Source organism: Microplitis mediator, chromosome 5 (genome assembly GCF_029852145.1).
Source record: "Microplitis mediator isolate UGA2020A chromosome 5, iyMicMedi2.1, whole genome shotgun sequence".
NCBI lineage: Eukaryota > Metazoa > Arthropoda > Insecta > Hymenoptera > Braconidae > Microplitis > Microplitis mediator.
Window position 1 is genome coordinate 7,791,019 of NC_079973.1, and position 27,632 is coordinate 7,818,650.

Genomic DNA, 27,632 nt, shown 5'->3' on the forward strand with positions numbered 1-27,632 from the left:
AAGATATATTTATCCTCATTAGTTTAACAACTTATATTATTCATTCAATCACAACAACAATTAGTCATTATAAAATTTATGGAACAAAACATATTTTAAGCTAAAAACTCTTACTGCGTTTTTTTTTATCGTTTTCATTTTGACTTAAATGATCACAATTATTAATAATAATTAATAATAATTTTACTAGGTTATTGATTTGACTTTAATAATACTTTAATATTAAATTAACAGACGACAAAACAACACTGATAATTATTTTTAAGGTTAGAGGTAGCAACAGAAATGACAGTGGTTAACAATTTGTTATAGCGACAGAATAAATATTCCCTAGTTACGAGTGTAATTACGCATGAGAAATTCTTTCCTCCCTCCGTTACAGAGGGCGCGCGTGTACTTCTCACAGGGAGAAAATGTTAAACTTTCATCCCTGCTATTAGAGACGAAAGTACGTACTTTTGACCGAGGTATGAAGAAATAGTATATTACACTACAAGGGCTGAAAGTTGAATTTTCGGCCCTGGTGGTGTAATATACTATTTTGTTTAAGCATAAAAATATGATGAGGAAAAATAGTATATTACACACCTAGGGAAGTAAAGTAAGAAATGTCTCAGATCATATGTAATTGTTGGCCGAGGCGAAGCCGATTTAAATATAGTGGAAACCTAAACATGCAAACATGCAAATAACCTTCTCAATAAGACAATTTATAGATAAATTGAGAAAAATATAGATAGCCCGAACTGGGAATCGAACCCAAACCAATTCGGTATCGCGCCGAGTGCTCTACCAGTTGAGCTATCCAAAACTATACTATATTCCGTTCAATTTGATCTATAACATTGAGCCACACCGTCCATCGTACGGTAATACACCATTTAAATATAGTGAAAACCTAAACACTATATTTAAATGGGAAAATCGAATTTTTCAATGAACTAGGTCTGTAATCGACATAGAATTTATTTTCTTGCGCGAAAAATTTTTTTTTGTGTTGAACTATGATTTTTTCCACATGCACTTAAAAAAAAATAATTTTGCTCCGAAATGACGCACCCTAATACCCAGTAAAATATTTTTATAATAAAATAAAGTAATTTAGATAGACTTTTATAAAAATTTATCAAACGAATTCATTTTTCAAATTTTCGCGGTTAATTCTCTTACGATCATGGCTGATGTTCCCCCTTTCGTCTTCTGGGAATGTCTCTTTGTCAATAAGCTCAGTTACTCAATCCGTCAGCTGTAGTTGTGTGTCACCAGTAAAAAAATACGTATTTTATTGTCGCAAAGTAAACAAAATCAATAAATATACTATAATTAATAAACAATGTGAATTATTAAAAAATAAATCAATATATTATTTAAATAATAAATATGTAGACTGAATAAAATATAATAAGTATGATGAAAAAAAATAATTGACGAACAATTTTTTTTTTTTTTTTTTTTTTTTATAATAATAACTGAATAAAATGTGCACAAGTAAACTGCGTATTCTAGTGATTTTTATATTTTGTTTTTTAACGAGTATACATGCATCGAAAGAGTGCTACTCTGGTTTCTGTCATAAAACAGTAAGCAGTAAAAATTTACTCGTTTTTTTTAGACTTAACATCTGTTCTTCAAATTTTGAATAGAAAAAACATATTTTTGTTAAAAGGAAAAAAAAATAAACTTGAAACTGAAGTATATACTTAATTATCATAGAATAAAATTAATTTTTGAATTTTTAAATCGTTCATACACAAAACAAAAATGTATATTTAATTGTTTTTTATTGTATACTTGAGCGAATCAACCGGCAAAGACAGTGGCCACAAACCGGGAAATTTGAAAATTATCAGGGAATTTAATGCAACCGGTAAATATCAAGAAATTTCGAAAATGAATCAGGGATTTTATTTGTGACAACTCAAAATTTTGAAACTTTTTAATAATATCGTGAATTAATTTTAATCATGAAATGTCTCCTTAAATATTTTAACTTCTATATATTTAACATACAGTAATCAATAGTAGAGCATAAAAAATTTAATTGATTAATTAGTAATTCTTGACTAATTTTCTGGTTTCTCGCAATCATAATTACCATTGACTCATATGTTCGTGAAAATATATTGCACAACTTAATTGCAAAGCAATGAGATGCGTTCTGCTAACACTTACTCAGTCCCAGCTGATCCACTCACGTAAAAATCATATTTACAGTGCTCATTCAAATACTCTCAAATAGAACAAAATTCGTACCATTGCAAAGATAATTTTATAATGAATAAAACGAACTCAATTTCAAATCACTTTTTTTAAAAATAATTATTGAAAAGAAAAATAAAATGTTAAAAAACTTTGTGATGTCAGTATATACGGATGTTGATAAACACATTGAATTAAAAAAAAACCGATTAATCTATTTTTTTTTATTACACTTGAATCCTTATATAGAAAAAACTTTTGAAAATCACTATCTAAATCCTTTTGATTTAATTATAATTAATAAAAACTTGAGGGGGCTCCCTAGTGTGACCGTCTACTTTTTAAGCGTTTTTTGGGATTTTTTTTGGACGGCCAATGAAAAGATAGAACTTTGAGTTTTTTTATCATTCATTTATTAATATTTCAAGAGTATGTGAAACAAATTCCAAATGACAATCTTCATTACGACGTGAGTTGTACCGCTCTGAAGACACCCGCCTCGAAAAAAAAGTCCGCTCACTTCCTCCACGATTCCGACAGACTTCTGAAAAGAAAGTTTCCACTTTAATTTTTTGTTTTCATTTTTCCGTCACGAAAAAAATAGAAATACTCGGAATTTTCGGATGATTCTCTTTTCTCGGCTACCGCAGAAATTTTCTCTGACTAAGACAAATTCTCTGGGCTCAAGAAAATCTTGACTTGCTTCCCGAAAACGTTTGTCTTCCAATATATTTTCTTGACTCATGATAATTTTTTGTCTGTGTAGAAATGAATAGGAATAATCGAAATAATCTTAAAGCGTCTCTGAGTTTGCAATTGAAATATATAAGTTGAATTTTTTTTTTTTTTGTAATCAATCACAAGTAGATGAATGTTGTCTTAATTCAGAATTTAATTTTAAACTCTTGCTTTATGACCATAAAAAAGCTTCACGAATTTGATGTCAATCTCATTGAATGGATTATTTTATTTAGAGATATCTTTTTCAAAATTAATAAATCCCATTTTAAGTAAATCAATCAAAATAATAAAAAAAAGTATTAGATTCCATGAACAAATGTTTTTGTATATATTTTTTATAGTAAATACATATATCTACGTCTTCAATTAACAAACCTGAATTTTTCACATTTTCCATTAGCAATCGTTTATTTTAAATGTTGGTCATAATTGTTATCGTATAAAAATCGCCTAAACAAGAATATCTATACATTATGCATGCTTAAATATTTTTTTTGTTCTATAGACAACTGATTTCCCAACAGAAGAACCGAGATGTCTTATAACACCAATTAAAAAAGATATTGATTGTGTTAATTTCAAGTTCCACAACTTAGAACGTACATTTTCAACGAAAATACCATTTGCTGATATTAAATTATCTGCATATGTTGCAACATTTCCAGAATATCATACCAAAGTAACAGCATTCAATCTCACGATCAATAATGCTGCTTTTAATCGTAAGTTTATGTTTCAATCAAATATTGACTAAATTGAAAATGAATTCATGATTTATTATTATTAATTGTCACTATGCCTATAGTTTATATTAATTATATTCAGGAATGACTACTCGATATCAAGAATTAGGAGCACGAAAATCATATTGCAGACATATACAGCTACGTGGTCTTAAGGAAATAAATAAATTACCGAATTTATTCATATCATGTCCATTTTCAAATTCTTCATTTGAAGGTATTCCTTATAGACTAGAATATCTTATAGCTGGAGATAATTATGAGTACAGTAAGAAGTTAGTGTTCCAAGTTCCTGATCATTTATCTATTGGTGAGTTTATCAATAATAATAATACCTAGTAGCACTCTTAGGGAAGTCTTTTAGAAATTTGTCTTAACAATTTTACACAAATCTGTATGTTCAGTCTTAGGGAAGTCTGAAGCAAGATTTTTTTTACAAGAAATCTTAAGTAAATACACAAAAATATTAATTGACGATATCTTACCCATACTAAAAGAAACGATTTGAAATGATTAGAACAAAAAATTTTAAATACTCTTTAATGATTTTGAATACTTTGAATACTTTTGAATTGCCCTTCTTATGGACATTTAACATTGCAAATCGTTTCTTTTAATCAGGGTATTCGAACCTGGTATAAATTTTCCATACTAGGCTTGTTAAAGACTTTCGTGAAGTATAACTTTCTTAAGACAATGCTGCTAGGGTAGAATAAATAATAAAAAAAAAGTTATTCATAGTAAAATTTATTATTATTTTTAATTTCAGACGAAAATATCGAAAATGTTCAAAATTATGTTCCATTTTTTTATATTGAAGTTTCAGACGCTAAAATTTCTATACATATACAATCCGTGCCAGATAAATTTAATGTTACAACGTATAGAATTTGGATGATAAATAATGACACTAATTTAATAAAATCATTTGATTTAACAGCAAACGGTAAAAAACATTTAAAATATGATTTTCTTATTACCGAAGGTGTTCATTATTTTAAAGTATCTGCGATGCATCCAGACTGTGGTGACTACGGATGTGTCAATAGCACATCACCTGTAATTAGCACAAGTACGCTATTTGTTTATGTTTGAAAAAATTATTAAATACAAATATATCAAAATTGATCATGTTAATTAAAAATTATTTTTACAGAACAACCAACGAGACGTTTATTAATTATGATTGTTAGTGTAGTGTGGATTCCACCTGTGATATTATATGCTATTTATTATTTTTACAAATTATATCAAAAAAGAGGTACCATAAATAATGAATACAGTTACTAATAAAGACTTATTAATAAAAAGTTGAAATTAATGATTAATTAATATTTTTCGGTTACAGAAATTTTCAAAAGAATTAATAGAAAACCAAATTGTTTACTAGTGTATTCACCAACTCATTTGGCACACATCAGTGTAATATCTGATTTAGCAAAGTACTTAAAAAATTGTAATATAAATGCAATGATGGATGTACTTGATATTCCCGAAACTGATACAAAGGTATATATATAAATTATAATTGAATTTGCTTAAATATGTCAAGATCTTAAAAATAATTATTTAGTAATTCTAAAATTTTTTCTGAATTTGTGTGTACTATACTCAATTACTCTATAATAATAGAACTCTACGATTTCTTTTAAATTACGGCGCATTTACAACTTGGTCATACGCAAGTCTAACAAAATTAAAACTCTACATAGTCAAAGTTTGACACAGCTTCTCTACCTAAATAATTATTTCTTTAATAAAACATACTCCATGTTTGAAACTCTCTCAGTTGAAACGTCTCCAAAATACTCACTGCAAAAAAATTATTACAAAGTCACTACCAAAAATAAACACTACAATTTAAAATCTCCATTATCGATACCCTTGTAAAAAAAAAAGTTCGAAAAATTGTTCGACCAGTCGAATTATGAAATTTGAGACAAATTCGAACACTTGTGGAACTTTCAATCACATGAGAGCCATCAAAAAATCTCCGCAAAATCGAAAATTTCGACAATTTCTGTGTCTTAAATTGAGTTTTTTTCTATTCGAGAAAAATTCTGAAAATTACGAACATTTTCGTAACTTACATCTAATTTTTTTCTATTGAGAAAAATACTGAAAACGTCATAAAGTTTTTAATTTTGCTGTCTACTTCTATCCCATAATTTATTTATTTCGGTATTATTTGTTTTAGTGATGTTTTACAAAACTTAAAAAAAGTTCAAAATTAAGTTAAATTAAAATTATAAATATTGCAGCTACGATTCGGGGAGTCAAAAACTTTTTTACTCAAATTTTCTGCTCTTTCAGAAACTTTTTTAATAGTTGAGATATCACTTATACTTTTTGAGATTTTACCAAAAAGCTGGACGGCTAATTTTTTTAACGGTTTTTTGTTCATAACAATTGTAATTTTATTTTTCCAAAAAAATCCAAAAAACGTCTTTTTCTATACGCCATTCCGGATCGTTTAAGCCATAAACTATATTTTTAGGAGACCTGTAACTATTTTTCGCAGGAACTCAACTTTTCGACTAGACTAAAATAGAATAAATATACATTATTTAGGTATCTTCATTGATTCGTTTATTTACCATTTGATATGGTATTAATCTTTTTCTTAGACTAGTAAGCCTTTAATTCTGTGCCTATTTAGACACTCGATTTGAAGGAGTAAACTCCAATCGTGCGTCGGAGCACACACTTTTTTTTTTTTTTTGATAAAAATGTAATTGTGCCAAAAATTAAAATTTTAATAAAATAGTTTTCAATTTTTTTTTTGTTATGTCTCGAAAACTTGTTATCAATCGGTATAAAATATTCAATGAGATATTTATCTCAAAGATCACCACTGAAATGTCAAAAGTTTAATTGAAATTGATCAATGATGTTGAAATCTCATACTCTAAAAATATATATAATGTACTAAATTTTTTATTAAGTTTTGGTTTTTTTTTTGTATAGACCACGTAGAAAAAATACAGTTATGTGTAGTAGCCACTGGATTAACTGACTGCATACTTTTCAAATTTTTATTTATTTAGGATCCAGGACTTTGGTGTAATGCTGCATTTCACAAAGCCGATGTAATTGCTGTCGTTACATCACCTCGACTCAGAGATACAAATATACCAATAATTTATCGTAATATAGATAATCATGCATTAAGATTGATTAAAGAAAATTATTCATGGAATAATAAAAGATATATTACTATTGAATTTCCATATTGTAAACCAGACGATATTCCAGAAGAAGCGATTGTATTTAAAAAATTTAACATTCCAGAAAATTTAGAAAAATTAATACATTATGTACATAATACAGATTATATACAATTTTATGATGTATCAAGTAAAAATTTGCTGAAGAGTATTGAAGTTGCAATGACAGAAATTACTAAAGAAATTTATGTCAAATCGAAAAGTCTAATAGAAAATGGTAATATCCTAAATAAAGATCTTAAATTTAGAATTTATCAATCTACATATATGCATACATAATGACACCTTTTTTTCCTAAATTTTAGATAATCTTTTACCGGTAAATACTACGTCGGTAATAAAAACAGTTGTGAGCGAAAATCGCGTCCAGCCAGATGAATCATCCAATGATATAGAAGACTGTAAAAATTCACACTGTTTTACTACTAAAATAAGTGAGCTAAATTTACTAGGTGAAGATTTAAAAACCGATATGATTACTTGCGAGTATACATTTCCTAAAACTGATAGTGAATTTCATATTGATCGATTAGATTTATAAAAACAAATGTTTTACTCCATCTATGTGTTAAGATTTTTTTGTATTTTTTGTTATTTAAAAATAAATATCATTAAATGATTATTATTTTCGTTGTAATTTTATTATCAAGAAATACTTTTAAATTTTTAGAAAAATCGATTAAAGATAGATAATCATTAGGGTGCTTCGTTTAAAACGAACATTTTTTAACTTCCCGCTAAGAAAATTGTTAATTTTCAAAAATTCGGGAAGTTATTGTTTTCACCCCGATTTTCGAAAGTCGAGTTTTCATCAGATGTCGACGTTTTGAGGTCCTAGGAAGCTATTCTGATTATTTTTAGAGGGATGTCCGAGTGTCTGTATGTATGTGTGTGTGTATATGGATGTAAACTCTTGATATCTTTTTAATGAATTGACCGATTGAGATGGTGGAGGTAGCAATCGAAAGAGTTTGTTGGCCGTCAACTTTTCTGAAAATTTCAAATCGATCGATCAAATGGACTCTAAGATATAAAAGAAATACAAAAAAAAAATAATTTTTTTTCAGTTTTTTTTTAAATTTTTCAGAAATGACTCGATCGATCAATTCCAAAATCTAATCAGCACTAGAATTCAATAAAACGCGTCGATTGCCGCCTCAACCATCTCAATCAGTTTATTCGTTCCAGAAAAATCGATCGAGAGAGAAATGGTGAAAAACGGTTTTCTTCGATTATTTTCGAAGGGAATCATCCGATTAATTCTGGAATTTAATCATCTCTAGAACTTAATAAAACGCGTCGATTGCCGCCTCAACAACAAAATCGGTTAATTCGTTCGCGAGATATCGTGGGAGAAAGAAATGCTAAAAAATGGTTTTTTCGAAAACAATGGCATACAAAAGTATTTTCGAGCTCGAAGAGCTCGAAAATGTATGCACAATAATGTTTTCGAGCTCAAGGACAAATATTTAACTTATATATGGGCTTATAACAGCCAGGTATGATCAGATCTAATTATGTATGGGGTCATATATAATTATATATAATTATATATGACTCCATATATAATCATGCATGATTATATATAACTTCATATATGATTATATATAATCATATATGATCATATATATGAACATATATAATCATATATGATTAGACAAAATCTTTTTTCATCGGGGTTGGCGTGACTGCACAAAAAATACCGTGATTCCACTGCATTACAACCACGTTTTTACAGTTCTTCCACGGTGTTTTTACTGTGAGGTCACCGTGGCGCTCAAACCGCAAAAGGGCTTTAATTTACGTTAATTTATATTATAAATTTACTAAACTACCAAATTTTAATATCTCGCTCTGTTCACATCAACTATATTATATTTATAATATACCTGCTATAGTTATAACTATAATACTTTTTTTTCAGATATTGGAGATGATATAACACGTTACTTATTTTCGACAGCTATTGTTCCAATACTTTAATTATTTTTTTATAGCTCAGTAATTACACTGTAATAAAAATGATTATGTTATTTTTAAGTGTGGTTAATTTGTACATTGAAAGATTACAATTTATAACGAAATATCAGAAATGAGAATTTTTGTGAATAAAATACTACAGTACGGTGTTAAGCATAAAGCTTTTAGTTTTTATTTGAAAAAGTTATAATTTAAATAAAAACTAATATCAATATTGCTGATTTAACAAGTAAGTTTATATTTATGATAAATCAATCAAAAATATAGATATGATAATATTACTTATACTGTTCTAGTCTACAAAAGATGTTATTTCATAAAATACTAGTGTTTTTTGTCCTCATGATTTTCGATAATTATTGTGTTGCTTTTACGATTGATTGGCCGGATGTTAATGATATCAATTCAATCGCTAATTTTGTTGAAGAAATTAATTATCAAATAGACAATGATTATCAATTGTACCACCTTATGGAGTACGAGGAAAAAGAAAACGTCGTAACAGTATTTGCGATGAACATGTTAAAAATATTTGAAGACTTTAATGTAGCATCTGAATATTCATCAAATTTTTCATGGATAGATTTTCGTAAGAAATTAACACATTACCGATCAGAAGATGAATTGTCGCCATTTTGCCCAAGTTCGATTTTAAATACCATAGAAAATAAGTTTCGAACGATCGAAAATATAATTAATTATTATTTTAACTTCAAAATAAGTATTTACCTTCATGACCTTGAAGATTTATGTACATTTGCAACGAATAGTACAATATTTTTTCAGAAATCGTATTATTATGACTTGACTTCGCTATTTGATACTCTTATAAATGAAATTCAGAAGTGGAATGTAATACTTAAAATTCTTTAATATTTTTGATACAATTAAGTTGAGAATAAAACAAAAATTTTTTATTTGTAGATAATAAGTAACACAGATCCTCATTGCGATTCGATTATTGAATTATTACCAGATTTACATGGATTATTTAAGGAAATAATGAAAGTATATATTCAAGGATTTTTATTTCTATTGTCTTCATTGAGTTTAGAATTAAAATGTGCAAGTAAATGTATGTGAAACACTATTGATTTTAGCGTAAATTATTGAGTCATATATAAATAATTTTGATGTCAACTTATATTATATTTAATCTAGCTGAAATTAATGGCATGTTGATGAATGAGAGAAAAAAATTTCTAATTAATGCAATAAAATTAATGAATGTGACTCAACATCATTTAGAAAGTTTGCCACAAAATATATATTTATGTGATACCAATAACCATGTACGAGGTAAGAATATAAAAATTAATTTTAATTTGACAAAAAGTTCTATGTAAAGAGATTTTTTCCGCAAAATTTTTTTTCTGCGTATTGTTGAGCGTCTGATTTTCAGCCTTCTACTAGTATTTCCCTCTCCCCTTATTTTCTTAATTTAACGATCAAAAATCGATTTTAAGAGAGTTAATCATTATTTCTTTTATTGATTCAATTGATTTTTAACTTCCCGCTAAGAAAATTGAAAATTTTAAAAAATTCGGGAAGTTATTGGTTTCGGTCCGATTTGCTAAAACCGAATTTCTATCAGATTTTGACGTTTTGAGGTTCTAGGAAGCTATCCTGACTAATTTCAAGATGATGTCCGAGTGTATGTATGTGTGTACGTACGTACGTATGTATGTATGTAAATATTCATAACTCTTGAACGGATAAACCGATTTTGATCTTTGAGGTGTCATTCGACGCGGCTTGTTAATATCTTGAAGCCATAAAAATTTGAACTTAATCGGTAGGGTGCGTTCAGAGATATTTCAAAAATAAAATTTTTTCAAAAATGTTTTATTTGGATAACTTTTAATTTGCTCGATGGATTGATTCCAAAATCTAATCAGCTCTAAAACTCTATAAGCCGCGTCGAATGCCACCTCAACCATCAAAATCGGTTCATTCGTTCAAGAGAAACCGTTGACGAAAGAATTCAAAAAAAAATTTTTTTTTAGTTTTTTTAGAAATTTCTCAAAAACGGCTGGATAAATCAATTTTAAAATTTGATCAGCTTTAGAACTTGATAAAACACGTCGATTGCTGCCTCAATCGTCTCAATCGGCCCATTCGTTTACGAGATATCGTTGATTAAAAAAATAGTGAAAAACGTTTTTTTTCGGATATCTACAAAAAAATTGAATCATTCGATTTCAAAATCTAATCAGCTCTAGAACTTAATAAAACGCGTCGATTGCCGCCTCAACCATCAAAATCGGTTAATTCGTTCGCGAGATATCGTGGGAGAAAGAAATGGTAAAAAATGTTTTTTTAGAAAACAATGACATACCAAAGTATTTTCGAGCTCGAAAATGTATTTACAATAATGTTTTCCAGCTCGTTGAGCTCGAAAACAGCGGGAAGTTTTAGGGCTGGCCCGCAGGGTCAACTGATAGACCGACTTTTTACATTATATCGACTAAATTAACGTTCTACGCAGCAATGTTTACTAATTATTTTTCTCCGTGCGCATTAAAAATCATATAGGGATTCGTCCAAAATACCATGTGAGAATTCATATAAGAACCCATGCTAGAATCCCACATATTTTTTTTCTGATAGGGCATATAGAAAACCACATGGAAAACTGTGAAAACGCCATGTGATAATCCATAAACAAACCTTCAGGATTCTTACATGGATTTTTAACATGAATTCTTGCATCAATTCCCATAGGAAGCCATGTAGAAATCTATTCAAAAATGTCACGTGAGAACCCAAACAAGCATTGATTATTCATGTAAAAGTTAAGCGGGGTCGTGATTTATTGTAGGTTTACCAGAATTTTCAACTATTTTTCAACAATAAAAATGAAAATAAAACTTTTTTTTTGTGATCGTTTTAGAGTTTGGATTCTGGATAGTTCAACTTACTGGTATTGTCGGGCTAAAAATTGTTTGGTTATTAAATTATGTTATACAGTCGGACATCGTTATAAGACTACACGTTATAAGACTCTTTCCCTCAATTTGTTGAAACTCACCCGGAATGCTCTCCCCACTAATAACTCAATGAAAATTTCGCACCGAAACCTCGTTGTAAGACCTCGTTAACGAACAGAACGACTAAAGTCGAGATGAAATGTACATGCATATAGATTGTAGATTAAGTAATTTATTTTTATAAAGAATACTTAAAATTATGTGATTTTACATGAATAATTAATAGAAAAAACCGTCAAAATTCTGTTTATTTACAATTATACATGAAATAGATTCACTGTATAATAAAGCAGAGTTGTACCGATAATACATAAATAAGACGCTAGTCTTATAACGAAGCTTGGACGCAAACACCGTTAAGCAAAATAGTGGGGGAACTTCAATTCCAAAAAGTTTTTACCTGCAGCCCCGAACTAGTCTTATAACGAGATCTAACTGTATTTCTTTACCTTGTTGTCAGATTTGACCTTTGTTGAATTAGAACGAATGGTTCAAGTTGTCTTTGTTAATGAATACTACATAAATGAAGAAAACAGCTGTGCACACAATTGTAATACGACAGAAATGAATGTGAAATCTGATATTAAAGCAAAGTGTATGGAATTTGATTGTTTTTACATAGGCGATAAAGTAGATGTTTGTGAGTTGGTAAGAAATTATATTTAATCGTGATAATGATAAAAGTTTTATTTTGTCTAAGTCAAATAGAATTTTATTATTAACTCATTTTATTGTTTAGTGGGACGATGTGAAAAATATTCAATGGTTTAAAGATGAGAATGATTTTGTATTTGGTAATAATACTAACTGCCCAGGAGTAATGAAGACATTAAGCAGTTGGTATCACTTTCAGACAGCTCGCTATTGTGATTATTGTTTATGTTTTTGTAAGATGAATCAACTCAATGGATTTTCAGTCACTGCAATAAGCTTTAGAGATCAATTGTCAGACATTAACAATAACAAGTTCAGTATGCCACACGACAAAATTTATTATCATATATATAAGCACCCTCGATTACCTGCTTCCTATAAGCACTCATTACTAATGAGTCATGAACGTACTTTTAGAATATTTTTTACAAGACATAATGTATAAACCTAGTACAATTACAGAAACCTACAAAAATTACAGTATCTTATTACGGAAATTTACTACCATAAGCCGGAAGATACAGAATCTTAACTTCACGGTAGAATACCATACTTATTATACGATACTTATAAGGATATTGTTTAAGTACAGTATACTGTAATTTACGGTTGATTTACGTAATTTACTGTAAGTTGTGTCCACCAGAGACGACTTCAGTTCGGGTGTCAATTGTCATAACCCACGTCTTATACACAGGCTTAATACACTGAGAGAACAATTTATTTGAGCCAAATGAGATTTGTTTCAGGTAAATAAATCCCATATTAGAATGAACCCAATTAGTATTTATTTGAGACAAAGATATTGCTCATTTGAATGAAATATTGATTTGTTTATAGTTAACAAATCTTTATTTGGACTTTTTTTCAACCAAGATTTGTTAACTATAAACAAATGTATATTTGAATGAAATAAATGATTTTGTTCGGTCAAATAAATCTATTTATTTGGCTCAAATAAATTGTTCTCTCAGTGTAGATATATACAGCCCAAGCTTATTATAAGCAACTTGTCCTATTGCGCTTTTTGTTACAATTATGAAGCTCCTCCGCTCTTCCGATAGCTCAAATTTCATGTCTTGACGCTCGTTATCAGCCTCACTCATATTTTGTTAAAAACAAATTTCATGAAATAATAAAGTTTTGTAAATATATAATATTTCAATTAAATAAAATTTGTGCGTCGTTTACTTTCATTTGAACTGAATTTATTACTGATTATTGGACTTTTTAAAGCAATTTCTGTCGTTGCTCATAACGAGCGACTTGAAACGGTTCACATACGTAACACACATACATGTAGAACGCGCGTCGAAAGCTAAGATTAAGGAGGAGTCTAAATCTTGGATTTTTCAAGAATTTTTTCCCCTATAATCTTTGACGATTTCTTACAATGAGCTCGGATTGTAAATTACTCTTTATAATTTTAGAGTAAAATGGAGTCAGGACAAACGATCATTTTTCAGTTTTTAAGTAATTCGAATACGGGCCAAAAAATACATAATTTCGAGTAATTTTTAAACAAAATAAAGTTAAGAATAGAACTGAAGGTATTGATTTTTGTTTTTTTTCGTATTTATTTTGTTTTGATGGCCCAGGTTTACCCTAAATTGTGAGGTAAATTCATTTAAAAAACTCTCTCCGTGTAGAAATAACTGTATTTTTTTTAACATTTCTATTTTGCTTCATATTATTAATTTTTGCAATATCGGTGTAAAATAATTTTTATATATTTTATATTTTATCTAAAAGTTTGATAAATAATCAATGTGATGTATAATAATTATTCATATATATTTAAGGGTTGTTGTTGGTGTCAAATTTATAAAAAAAGATGGTATGATTCATATTCAGATAAAAGAAAGTAAGCTTTTACCAGATGGAAAAGTAGACATGAATAATGCATCATGGAAACCACTTGGCAATCATTCGAATTTAGATGAATTTGCTGCAAACTTAGATCATAAAAAAGATTTTAATGGATTAATAGCGGGGAGAGATTTCGGATACTCAGACAAGTTAAATTTGGATGATGTAGTTGTTGCAGAAGATTATGTCATTACAGGGGTTAGATTTCGGTTTGCCGGAGATTCACTTGAGAATCCAATGCTTACCGATGGTCCGATTGAACTACAAATAAAAGTAACGTTATTTAATTATGATGTGGGAGAATTGTATGATGTTAGTTCTTGGGTTACACCAAAAAATCAAGCCCACAGGTATGATAATTTTGCATACCACTAATCTGAATGTTTTTGAAACATATTATTAATATTTCACGTTTATTTTACGTTAAGAAACGAACTAAAGCTAGAACGTCCTGATGACCCAGTAAGATCTCCAAAAAATTATCCAAATTTAGATGATAATCTATTTGTTAGATTTACATTATCGGATATGAAAAAAGATGCCTCTCAGACAGTCGTGCCTTTTTTCGATGCTCGTCCGGTAGAAAATAAGCTTCCGTTTCCGCTAAGAGGAATTGGACTTTTTCATCGAGGTAATGAAGGATACGGAGGATTTATTTCTTTTAAAATTTTCATTGTAAACCCATCTCAGTACATGAATTCTATGTTGAATACTGTTGAAAGTACAACTAAAGAAAGTGAATATTTCGAATAAATCATTTTCATCTTTGTCAAAATAATTCACCAATACATACAAGAATAATAATTTAAAAAATGTAAACTATTTCATCACACGTTTCTACAACATAAATAATAGTAAAAATATAAAATGTGATAATTTTATTGTTAAAGTTTGGTTGTAAATGAATGTTGAATATTAAACATATTCTTTGTTGGATTCTCTGTACAAAAATCAATCTTTGTTCTTATATATACTTTATTTAATTTTATTTCTCTTTAGTAAATATTCTGTTCGAAATAATATTTCGAACAGTGTCGCATTTAAGTCGTAGTATATATATTTGAGTTGAGTTCAAAATGTGTATATGTTTACTTAAAGAAAAGAAAGCTAGCATGGATCAAATTTTATGACCTTAGGTACTTGGGTCGACGAGAGATTCCAAGTAAATGCAAGGCAATATGTTTTTCTTCATTTGCACACATATATATATATATTTTGAACTTAGAGATCTTTGTTATACAAAAAGAGGAGAGGTTGGTGGACCTCAGTGTTAAATAATATTAAAAGAATAAGTTAGTCTAAGCTAAATCTCTTACGAGTGAAGACATACCCTAGAGCGCGTATTTTAATAAAAGATATAATATTCAGTTGTTTAATAAATTGAATTGTTTCATTCACGATTACCATACCTAAATTCCCAACATTCTTTATTATTAATAATTGATTTCTAGAATATAATGGTATATAATATAGAAACTAAAAATTTGAGTCTTCAGAACCAGGAAATTCGAAGATAATCTTCTGTAAAATCTAGAAATTTTTATTATTTTTCATTGTATAATCAGATGTTATTTTTTGAAGGAATTGATTTTTTCGAAGCAAGAGAAATTTTTTTTTGCACCAAGAAATTTACAATTCACATCAAAAATAAATTTTTCTGCAGCAAGAGAATTTACTATCTTGAACCATAAAAGTTTTTGAATAAAGTGTCTTATTCATCTTGATTCAAGAAAAAAAGTGGAAAGACGATATTTATCTTGACCCAAGTTAACTGTTTTTTCTGTGTACAAAAATTAGTATTATTATTTTCCAGAACTGCCCTTAACAGTGAATTTCACTCCGAGAATATTAAGTCAATAAAAAAAAATCTTCCATTTCGCGTTTACTCCATCACGGTGGAAGGAGGTAGATCATCCCAATCCGTGTGTTTGCCATCTTCGCCTTTGGCTCCGGTAGGCACACGGGTTGAAATGTCCTACTTTCCTCCCTTGGGGTATATCATACTATTTTTCGACTTGGTTCAGCAAGTCAAAAGTAAGGTGAATGACTATCGTGCTCGAATTACAGACGAATAAGTTCAAACTAAGATCAAAAAATACAACTAAATTGAAACTAAGATGAAAAAAGTTCAAAAAGTTTAAAAAATTTAATTTAAGTCAAAAAAGACGAGATCTTATCCAAAAATCGTCGACAAATCGATAACTTCAAAAGAAAATGAGGCGAAGCGAGCCTGAATCAAGTTTTATTTTTGACCCGGGTATCTTTAATGTTTAGAAAATAAAACAATATAATCTTCCGATTCAACGATTTTTAGTAATTGATTCGGTATTTGCGTCATTCATTCTTGGGAATTTTTAGGTGTCATACGATATTGATTGTAATAATTAATTTTCGTGATTTCATCACTGATGGCTGATAAAAAACACATTTATTGAGTAATTAAAAACTGGTGTTAAAAAACTATCTGTAAAGTTTGACAATGTTGCAACATCATGCCATTAATTCTATATAAAGTATAATGCTCACTTCGATAAAATTATATAATTTAAAAATAAAATTAAAAAAAATATATATTTCTGGATTTTTAGTTACAGTTGAAATTTTATTCATATTACAGTGCATATTTGGTGTCTAATAAAATTAAAACTTTTGTTTTTTAAAATTACAAAAAAAAAAATGTTTCGGAAAATACAATTACTAACAACATTTATAATTTTTAATAATTACTGTACGGCTTCTCTTGATTGGCCAGACATGACTGATGTGAATTCAATTGACAATTTTGTAAAGACATTTAATTCTCAAATAGATAATGAATTTGAAGTTCAAAGTGATATGGATGAATATTATAAAAAAAATGTAATTAAAAACTTTGCAACAGAAATGTTAAGTATATTTCACGGTTTTAATAAATCATACGAATATAAATCAAATTTTACATGGTTAGATTTTGACAATAAATTAAAAAGTCATCGAATACGTAGAAATAGTACATTATCATTATTACCGCACATAATTTTAAAAAGTATAAAAGATGAACTTCTTACAAATGAAAATTTAACTAACAATTTTTTTAACAATAGAATTCATAATACTATTAATAATATTGAAAATGTATGTTTACTTGCCGCAAATTATTCATTTTTTTCATTTAAATCAAAATATTCATATTTAAAAGTTCTTTATACTGCATTAACAGATGAAATTGATTTGTGGGAAGTGGTAAGTGTTTATCCTATGATACACACTGTAAGAAATTAGGAGTGAATTCGGAGTAAATACGGATTTTATTTTACTGTAAAAAAAAACCGATGTAAGTCTAGTCTACCTCGGTGTGTTAAGGTTGTCGATGTTAAATTTAATCGCGAAAACGGTATTAAAATAACACTGGTAGTGGTATTAAAATTTTTCTCAGCGTTAAGTAGTGTTACAAAAAGCGTAGTTTTATTTTTTATGTATCAGTAGTTGAATTTTATTTCAAATACAAAAAGAAGATTTCGATGCTTCAAAAATTCATGACATACTGGTAGAGCACTCGGCGCGATACCGAATTGGTCTGGGTTTGATTCCCAGTTCGGGCTATCTATATTTTTCTCAATTTATCTATAAATTGTCTTATTGAGAGGTTTGCATGTTTAGGTTTCCACTATATTTAAATGGTGTATTACCGTACGAAGGACGGTGTGGCTCAATAAGTTATAGATCAAATTGAATGGAATATAGTATAGTGCCGGATAGCTCAACTGGTAGAGCACTCGGCGCGATACCGAATTGGTCTGGGTTCGATTCCCAGTTCGGGCTATCTATATTTTTCTCAATTTATCTATAAATTGTCTTATTGAGAGGTTTGCATGTTTAGGTTTCCACTATATTTAAATGGCCACTATAAATAAAAAAAAAATATATATAATGGAATAAATTGATTTGCCATTTTATAAAATGTATGGAGAAATTTGTCCAAAGAATATTTGTCCATAATGACGTGTCAATATTATATAAAATATGGAATAGAAACATATTTTTATGATTCACATCTCTTTGCAAACTAAATCAGGAAGAAAAAGAAAATTAAATTGTAAATGATTAATTTATCATCTTTGAATGAATTTGAAATGAATAAAAAAAAAATTCATCTTAGATATTAATAAGGATTTATTTATGTTTATTTAGATCATTGAAATCTAAAACGTTCTTACATTCGATTGATTGTTTGAATTTCATATTCAGAATTTCCATTTAACTCAATGAAACTAAAGTAAAAAATACAGACTGAAGCACCGCTGGTGGCGCAAAAATGAATCATTATAAAAAAATTTTAATGTTTTACTGAATCATGGCATTTCTTATAACTTTTTATTCTCTGGCAGTGCCCATTTTGCATAAAAAAATTTATAAAAGTGTCTAAATTGGGGGTGCTATAGTACATTCTGGCCTAATTTTATTATTTAAATTAGTTCTCATAACTAAAATGAATAAAGTTTTATAATTTTAAGACGAACAATCAATTATCTTTCGAATAGAGAAAGAATTTTCCGAAAATTTATTATTTCAAAAAAGATTTTAAAAATGAGAGCTAAAAAGAGCCAAAAACCACTATGTCTACGGTATAGATACACGGTAAGCTCGCGCCATGACACTTCACACATATACATGTGTTTGAACGTGTACTTGGCGCGAGACACTACCGTGTCTCCTGATAAATAGGAAACCATCTGCTCCACATTCACTCCGAACTTTTACTCCGAATTTAATCCGCGTTCATTCCGCAAATTTTCTACAGTGTAAATAAAAATTTAAACAACAAAAAGTGTACTACTCATGTATTTATATTTTAAAGAAGTCAGACAGCACAGATCTCGACTGCGATGAACATATATTTTTACAAGATTTATATGATATATCAAGAGAAATAATAAGAGGATTTTTTTTGAGATTCTTTAGAATGAGCATAGGATTAAGTTTGAAATCAAAATGTACATATTGTACGTAAATAAATAATTATTTGTCTAAAAATATTGCTGCAAGCTATTACTTGAAATGAATACAATTTATTTTATGTTAAAGCAAATGTCACTGAAAAATTAATTCATGAAAGGGAATATTTCATGAACAATGTAAAAGAATTAATGAATTTTACAAAGAATAATTTGGGCAATTATACAGAATATATTTTTTCCTGTGACTTTGATAATCACATCCGAAGTAAGTATGAAGATAATAATTTATTTTAACTATGCTGACTGCTGAAAAAAATTAGTTAATTTTCTTGATCTTTTTAAAACTTGTATTGTTAGATAAGACATACATTGAGTTGGAAAGAATGATTCAAGTAGTTATTCACAACGAATATTATATGGACAAGGCAGGAAGTTGTTCATACAATTGTGATACAAAACAAATGACACTTAGCTCTGCAATGAATGAAGAGTGCATGGATATAAGTTGCAATTATATGGGAACAAAACTTGAAGTTTGTGAATTGGTAAGATAATTTATTATACAAACAGTGATACCTGAAACCTTGAAATAATATATATAAATATATATGACTGTGTCAGACAGAAATTTTTTTTTTTAATCAGTACACCTACAAAGTTACTTTGTTATTAAAAAAAATACTACTACAAGTTCAACTGAGTATCTCCAAACTTGAGCTTGCACTCGGGGGGGGGGGTCCCCCTTTCCCATTTAAACACAGTACAACCTGGTTATATGTTACTGTTAGGGGCTGTAGGAGAAAAATTTCTTGGAAATCGCTTTCCCCTACTATCTTTTACCCGCCGATCGCTCGGTTTTCTGCATATTATAGCTTTATATAAAATCATATCAATTTTTATAAAGTCCTCACAAGAGTATATTAATTCTTATAAGAACTTTATAAGATCATATAAGCTTTTATTTAATCATATATAATTTTTATATATTTCTTATCTGATCATATATAAATTGTATATGAACATATATGTTTATATATGATCATATAAAATCTTTTTTTCCCAGGATTGGAATTTATAACTGGCAAATGATATTTTGAAAATATGCGATGCTCTATAATAAAGCATCTATTTTCTTTTATAGTTTAGGTTATAAGAAAAAGTATACTTTTAAGTTATATGAACATTATATTCAAACATACATAAATATTTGCCATATTTTATATAATTATATATTTTCTTATATAGAATTAAAAAAACATTTTTTTCATGCGGGTATTTTGTGTGTTAATTTGACAGTAACATAAAAAAGTGTTAATTTCGTATAAAATAACATTTTTGTGTGTTAAAAAATCAATCGATTGTGTCAGTTCAAACAAGATAAATACTATGTGTTAAATTGACACACGAAAGTGTTAAAAATTCAACGCTCAGAATTTTAACATACGCTATTTTTTACACTTTGACGATTCGTTTTTTCCGTGTAAATATGACCATTCAAAAGTTACTTTTTTACGAAAATTTCAGTTTTTTCTGAATGGTTAATTTGTAAAACCTGTAATTTTTTAACTGTGAGATTAAAACATTATCAAATAACATAGAAACAAGACAATTTCAGCCAAACGTCTTCCCTTGGCAAGAAATAATAGTATATTACATGCCGAGAAAGGATAGTAGGACATTCCAATCCACGTGGGTAATTCCCTACCCGAGTAAAAGGTGAGGGTGGTAAACACGCAGATTGGGATGTCCTACCTTCCTCCGTGGTGTGTAAACGATTTTTCACCATATCTGCACCTGAAATTTTAAATTTTTGCCTCTGTTTGTAGGAAGAATGGCGCGTGCGCGAACTTCCATTATTTGTTTTCGCATAAGAGAAAATAACGACTTTCATCTTTCTAAACAGGGCAGGAACTTAAACTTTCGATGCAGGTATGGTGAAAAAAGCTTTACAGTGATATTCTATTGATTTAAATTATGTTATAAAAAGCGTATTGAAGCTGTGCACTTTTGGATTTCCAAACTTTTTTATAATTTTGCCTTGTCATATATTGTAGAGTGATGATGTAAGGCGATACCAATGGTTTAAAGATGAAAATAATAACGTTTATGGCAATAACACTAATTGTGAAGGAAAAATGGAAGAATTATACAGTTGGTATCAGTGGACAACACGTTATTGCGATTTTTGTGTATGTACTTGTACCGCCAAGCCGCGAAGATTAGTACATAATGAAATTACTGCACTTAGTTTTCAAGATCAAACGTCAGATACTGACAAAAACCAGTACTGTTTATTATTCTATTTTGTTAGATAAATTTTTTAAATTATTTTAATAAGACCATTTAATAGAAACTAAATAACTTTTATTTTTTATTTTTAGGATCGTTGTCGACTTAAAATTTGTTTTAAAAAACAATACAATTTATATTGATATCAAAGAAGGTAAACTTTTACCACGAGGAAAAATAGATAAAAAAAGTTTAGTATGGAAATCACTTGATAATTGTACCATTTTTGATGATTTTACTTCATGTCAATATCCTCCCAAACCCGGTGAAGCTCGATATATTCGTTTAGTAGCGAGGAAAGATTTCGGTTATCCTGGAGTTTTGAATTTAGATGATTTAGTAGCTTCTACAGAATCAGTCGTTACAGGTGTTCGATTTCGATTTGCTGGAGATTTAAATACATTCCCGAAATTTAAAAACGGTTCTGTAGAACTGCAGATTCGTGTTACGGATTTCAATTACGAATCAGGTGAACTATCTAATACCCATTATTGGATTTCACCAGATAAGAATGTGACTAGGTAATTATTTATGTTTTTTTACTTGTTATGAATTGATTATTGTTTTTTTAATTTTCATAATTTTATTTTAAATTTCTGTTCAGAGAAGAGTTAAAATTGGTAAGACCAGATAACCCAATAAAGTCTCCAAAAAATTCACCGAACTTAAAAAAAAACCAATTTGTTCGATTCAAAGTATCGGATTTAAAAAAAGATGCAGGTCAGTCAACTGTGCCTTTTTTCGATGCAAGAGCAATGGAAAACAAAGTTTTATTTCCACTAAAAGGTATTGGGCTTTTGCATCGCGGTCATGATGGCTTTGGAGGATTTGTAGCTTTCAAACATTTTATTATAAATCCATCCAAGTACTTAAATACTAATTTGGGTGCTGCCAAAACCATTAAAACGATATCAACAAACCCATTCAAGTGGGACTTATTTGCTCAACCAACATGGTCGCTATTTCCCAAAACACAATAATATTAATTGAATAATTTAACAATTCTTATATAAATAAATTATTTATAAAATATTTAAGTGAATAAATTTATCTAGTTGCGAATTCCGATTAAAGTAAAATAAATTTTTTTACTCTCGATAACGTAAAGATACAGACGTATTTAATTATTATCAATGATATTACTTATGAGACAAATGAGAAATATTAAAGATTGAAATAAAATTATTTTTTAATCTGTCTTTATGTCCCTGAACTATCAGTCCTTGGTGTCTCTTTAAATAAACTTGCAAGTTTTAGAACTACTTACAGTTAAAAATGTCTTTTTTATTTATTAGACGTAAAAAAATACGCGGAGAAAAAGTTAAAGCAAAATTTACTATTTAGAAAGTGAACTCAACCCTGTCATAAGAGATTCGTTAGTTTTTAATTTTAACGTAATGAAAAATTACTACTCTCTTAAAATAAATCAGTAAAAAGTTCTGCAAATCAGTGAATATTCACTGCATAAACAGTCCCAAGTCCCATTCAATCAGTGGTATACTTGGGACTGTATGCAGATTATCGTATAACGATAATGACGTATGCAGATTGTCGTATAACCCACAAAAATGTCGCGGTAACAGTTGAATCAGCAAAAAGCTACTACTTTCATATGCTTATATATTATTATATGTAAAGATAAAAATCGAATAGTTGTGTATGTTAACACCAGTGATGCACGTGGTGACAAAATCTTGTGACTATAATACAAGCGTAGACAAGTTCAGACAGGTCCGCGCATAAATATAGTGGAAACCTAAACATGCAAACATGCAAATAACCTTCTCAATAAGACAATTTATAGATAAATTGAGAAAAATATAGATAGCCCGAACTGGGAATCGAACCCAGACCAATTCGGTATCGCGCCGAGTGCTCTACCAGTTGAGCTATCCGGCACTATACTATATTCCATTCAATTTGATCTTTGCAGAGAAGCGGTTGATTTACTAAAAAACCAAAAAAAGTCATTTTTTTGTACTTACTTCTAATGGATGTTAAAAATAAAAAAAAATTTTTATTCCAAAAAATGATGACAGGGTCTAGTAGGGAATTTATTCAAGTTTTCAACGCCGTCCTTCGACTTTCTGTGCGATCATTGGTACCTGAAATATCGATGATCAAAGGCAAAAGGATCATTTTCTGTTTGAAGGCTGATATCTCTGCGACAAATCGTCCTACGAGGTTAAAAATAACCAAACTGAAGCTGAATAAATTTACTAAACGAGCTATGCATTCGTTTAGTTGAAAGAATTTTTCTGCGGTCCGTGGGCTTTTCGGAAAAAAAAAAAAATTTAGAAATTTTTTGTCTCGTGGTATTTCTCATGTTTGCGCAATAACTGCAGCTTTTAAGAAATTGTGAAAAAAATGCACCAAAACAAGAGATTTTAAGCTATAAAATGCTTTTTTTTAAATCTCGACACGATTATTTCTTACCAAGTTACAGCCTTCCAAAAATCACTAAAAAATTTATAAAATTTTTCTGCTCCTTTAATTTTTTGCATTAGTGTATATTCACACAAATTATATCTTAATAATTATTTAGCTAACAGAACTAATAAACTTACGGTTACACTCGGTAAATAATTACGCAAATAATTATCTTTATTTAACTTTTATTTCGTATGTAAAACAAACATTTGTTTGTTGTTTTTGTAGTATAAAAAAATCAGGAAAAATATTAATACCAAAGTTATTAATTTTTGTGCCCGCATTTACAATATTCGTACTAATGCATTGTACTTTACATTTATAATATGCATAATATGCAGCGAGAACCTCTTCAAGGCTGGCGAATTTCTCCTGAGAAATTCCGCGCTGGGCGACGTAGCTTACAACTCCCATTTTATGTAAGCTGCGAATCGATGACAGTAATTCCATTTTGTGCTAAAAAATTAAGTAAAAATAAGTAAAATAATAATTTGAAAGTTAATTTTATTTGATAATAAATACCTTGTAGCTGCCGATTGACAACAGAATTCCCTTTTCCGGTATATGAAACCCAGTGCTCATCATTCCTTTCAAATAAGCCTCGTATCTGTTGTCACCGAAGCAAGCAACTTCACCAGTCAAAGCCATCTCAACACCCAGAGTAACATCTGCTCCAGCAAGACGTGAAAACGAGAATTGTGGCACCTTGATGCCGACTTTACCGCAGCCAGCGAGCACGTTGACGAGATCGACTGTTTGGCCAACGATTAAGCGCGTGGCTGTGGCTACGAAATCGTGGTCCAGAGTTTTCGAAACAAATGAAAATGATTTGGAGACGCAAACATTGCACTCAATAACTTTAAGCTCATTGTCTTTAGCTATCAGCTGCATGTTGAATAGACCAGTGACCTCAAGAGACCCGGCGATGGCTCGAGAAATAATTTTGATCTTAGCCCAAGTCTCGGGATTTATGTCCTGCGGTGGAGTCACCAGTGTGGCATCTCCTGACTGGACGCCAGCGTTTTCCACGTGCTCTGACACGGCCGTGCACAAAATAACTCCTTCATAAGCAAACTTGCTGACGATGCAAATCCATGGCAATATTGTTGGGCAGTTGTCCTCCCATTGACAAAATAATTCCTTCCGGATTCTCGTGGTCGTAAATGTCCATGACAACTTCAAATGATATTTCTTCAAAGTAAAGCCGGTCGGACATGTCGTAGTCGGTACTGACAGTACGATATAATATTTTTCATTATCTGTAGGAACCACCGTTCAATTTTTGTCAACTCATACAGTCAATCTATTGAGTACCCAGCTTTTATTGACGCAGCCAATACAAACATTGTCTTGTCAGTTGGTTTCTCCAACTCGTCATCATTGAGTGGTTCTATGTAAGGATCAAATCCGGTGACATTTTCATTAACCATACGAAGAGCTTTTTGAAATGCCTCTTCAAACTTGCGACCCATTGCCATTACTTCACCCACACTCTTCATCGAGCTTCCGATTTTAGTGCTGATTCTTTGGAATTTGCTCAAGTTCCATCGCGGAATTTTAACAACGCAGTAGTCTAAACTGGGCTCAAAGCAAGCGGTGGTATTGTTGGTGAATGAATTGTTTATCTTGGGCAGAGGAATTCGTAGTTATAATTTGGCTGCCACGTAAGCAAGTAAATAACCAGTTGCTTTTCTAGCAAGAGCCGAGCTAACAATTTCAAAGTGTCTTGTTACTTTTATGGCAACTGTACGCGGCATATTGTACTCTCAGTTAGACAGCGTTTGACTCGGCGTCACGACGATTGATTCTTCCGTATGAATACCCATAGGATCGACGTTCTCTATGTTGCAAACGGTGATGCAGTTGTCGTAGGCATCTCTGACAACCTCGTACTCCACTTCCTTCCAGCTTTCCTTCCTTCAGCGACTTGTGGATTATCAGCTGGCTCGAGTGAGCGAGTGCTTGCTGGGCTAGAATTCTCAGTTCTTTTTTATTGTTTGCGAAACCAGAACCAAGACCGCCGAGTGAAAATGCCGCGCGTGCCATCACTGGGTAGCCCAACTTCTCAGCAGCCTCCATAGCTTCTTGAATAGAATAGACAGCAGCACTCGGCGCAACTCGTTCCTTGATATCATTTACTTTTTCGCTAAATATTTTACGATCCTCAGTGTCAATAATTGATTGAATTGGCGTAACAAGTATTTTTACACCGTACGTACTAAATATTCCTGATTTTTCGAGTTCGACATTACAGCTTAGTGCCGTCTGACCGCCGAAAGTCAGCAAAATGCCGTCAGGTCTCTCGGATCTTATGACTTGCTCAACATAAAGAGAAATAATTGGCAGGAAATAAACAACCAGCAGCAAGTCACAATAACTGATGACTCATACAGATACCAAAAATAGGAATTTTTTGTTGACAACACTCAACGAACGTTGTCGCCTGTTAATTGGCACACTGATGGGTCACCGCTTAAAAATAATCCATCATAACTGTCCTTCATAAGATCATAATCCCATGGTACGACATCCACTCGAGCTCCGTGGTTCAAAAAACAACGAATTTGGTTGTACTTTAGTCCGCAGTCGACAATTCAGATTTTAGGGCTGCCTTAAGGGTTAAAAGTAACCGGTGATTTACGCGATACCTCAGCAACGAGATTCCTGTCATTCGGATTCGGTATCAATGGAATTTGAGCGACAGCCGCTGGCAGCTGTCCATGAATTATTTTTCCTAAAATACTTACCTTCTCACGGATAACTTTAGTCAGTCCTCGGGTATCTATTTCGCAGATTCCCGGTATTTTTTGCTCGACCATCCACTGGGACAGGGTTTTGATCTGACGCCAGTGACTCGGCGTGTCGCATATTTCTCCGACAATGAGACCCGCTGCCCATATTTTCTCTGATTCGAACCAGCTGTAAATAATATTGTGTTACTGTTAACAATCCATTAAAATCAAATGACGGCAATAAAATAAATAAACGTACTAAAGTAGTCCATGTTCATTTTTTTCGTCCCCTGGTACTCCGTAATTACCAATGAACGGATAAGTCAATACTAATAAGTATACATAAACGAATGTGAACACTCAATAATTGTTTTCGCATCTATTAAATATCCATTACACAATTTACAAGTCAATTGGTCCTTTGAATTCGCCAGTCGAATTCTGCCACCACCGCCACCGTCTCCACCTCCACTTTGTCCAGACATTCTGCAATAAAATAATTTTTGATGACGATAATAAATTAATATATTAGTGTATGATGATTGTAAAACGCGATGAACAAATGAATCTTAAAAATGAGAAGCATTTCTTTAATAAAATAAACATAAAAACAAAATGAAATATGTTTTTAATTCTTAACTTCCCGCTAAGAAAATTGAAAATTTTCAAAAATTCGGGAATTATTGGTTTCCGTCCCATTTTCGAAAATCGAATTTCTATCAGATCTTCACGTTTTGAGGTTCTGGGAAGCTATTCTGACTAATTTATAGATGATGTCCGAGTGTATGTATGTGTGTATGTACGTACGTAAGTACGTACAAATGGAAATATCTGTAACTTT

At 30.1% G+C, this 27,632-nt stretch overlaps 3 protein-coding genes and 1 pseudogene across 5 annotated transcripts; 3 read left to right on the plus strand and 1 right to left on the minus strand.

Annotated features, from left to right (window-relative positions):
* Positions 1–1,225: 1,225 nt before the first annotated feature.
* Positions 1,226–7,494, plus strand: LOC130667741 (uncharacterized). Of its 3 annotated transcripts, none has more exons than XM_057469566.1 (8): positions 1,226–1,580; positions 3,446–3,662; positions 3,766–3,993; positions 4,453–4,755; positions 4,840–4,944; positions 5,032–5,192; positions 6,731–7,127; positions 7,216–7,493. In XM_057469566.1, the coding sequence occupies exons 1-8, from the start codon at positions 1,479–1,481 to the stop codon at positions 7,449–7,451; spliced, it is 1,749 nt and encodes a 582-aa protein (XP_057325549.1). In that variant the 5' UTR covers positions 1,226–1,478; the 3' UTR covers positions 7,452–7,493. The 3 variants fall into 3 exon arrangements, with proteins under 3 accessions (XP_057325549.1, XP_057325550.1, XP_057325551.1); XM_057469567.1 differs by lacking the exon at positions 1,226–1,580 and adding an exon at positions 1,715–1,867 and having other exon boundaries at positions 7,216–7,494; XM_057469568.1 differs by lacking the exon at positions 1,226–1,580 and having other exon boundaries at positions 3,527–3,662; positions 3,746–3,993; positions 7,216–7,494.
* Positions 7,495–9,323: 1,829 nt separating this feature from the next.
* LOC130667878 (uncharacterized) lies at positions 9,324–15,350 on the plus strand. The gene is made up of 7 exons (XM_057469776.1): positions 9,324–9,742; positions 9,815–9,965; positions 10,052–10,189; positions 12,341–12,528; positions 12,620–12,846; positions 14,337–14,753; positions 14,832–15,350. Exons 1-7 carry the CDS (start codon positions 9,362–9,364, stop codon positions 15,154–15,156), a joined length of 1,827 nt encoding a protein of 608 aa, XP_057325759.1. The 5' UTR covers positions 9,324–9,361; the 3' UTR covers positions 15,157–15,350.
* An 825-nt stretch (positions 15,351–16,175) lies between these two features.
* LOC130669141 (uncharacterized) lies at positions 16,176–22,834 on the plus strand. Its single transcript, XM_057471872.1, has 7 exons — positions 16,176–17,625; positions 19,241–19,385; positions 19,468–19,605; positions 19,698–19,885; positions 21,395–21,624; positions 21,722–22,150; positions 22,234–22,834. The coding sequence occupies exons 1-7, from the start codon at positions 17,080–17,082 to the stop codon at positions 22,607–22,609; spliced, it is 2,052 nt and encodes a 683-aa protein (XP_057327855.1). The 5' UTR covers positions 16,176–17,079; the 3' UTR covers positions 22,610–22,834.
* Positions 22,835–23,075: 241 nt separating this feature from the next.
* LOC130668673 (CAD protein-like) lies at positions 23,076–27,276 on the minus strand (annotated as a pseudogene).
* Between the last annotated feature and the right edge of the window lie 356 nt (positions 27,277–27,632).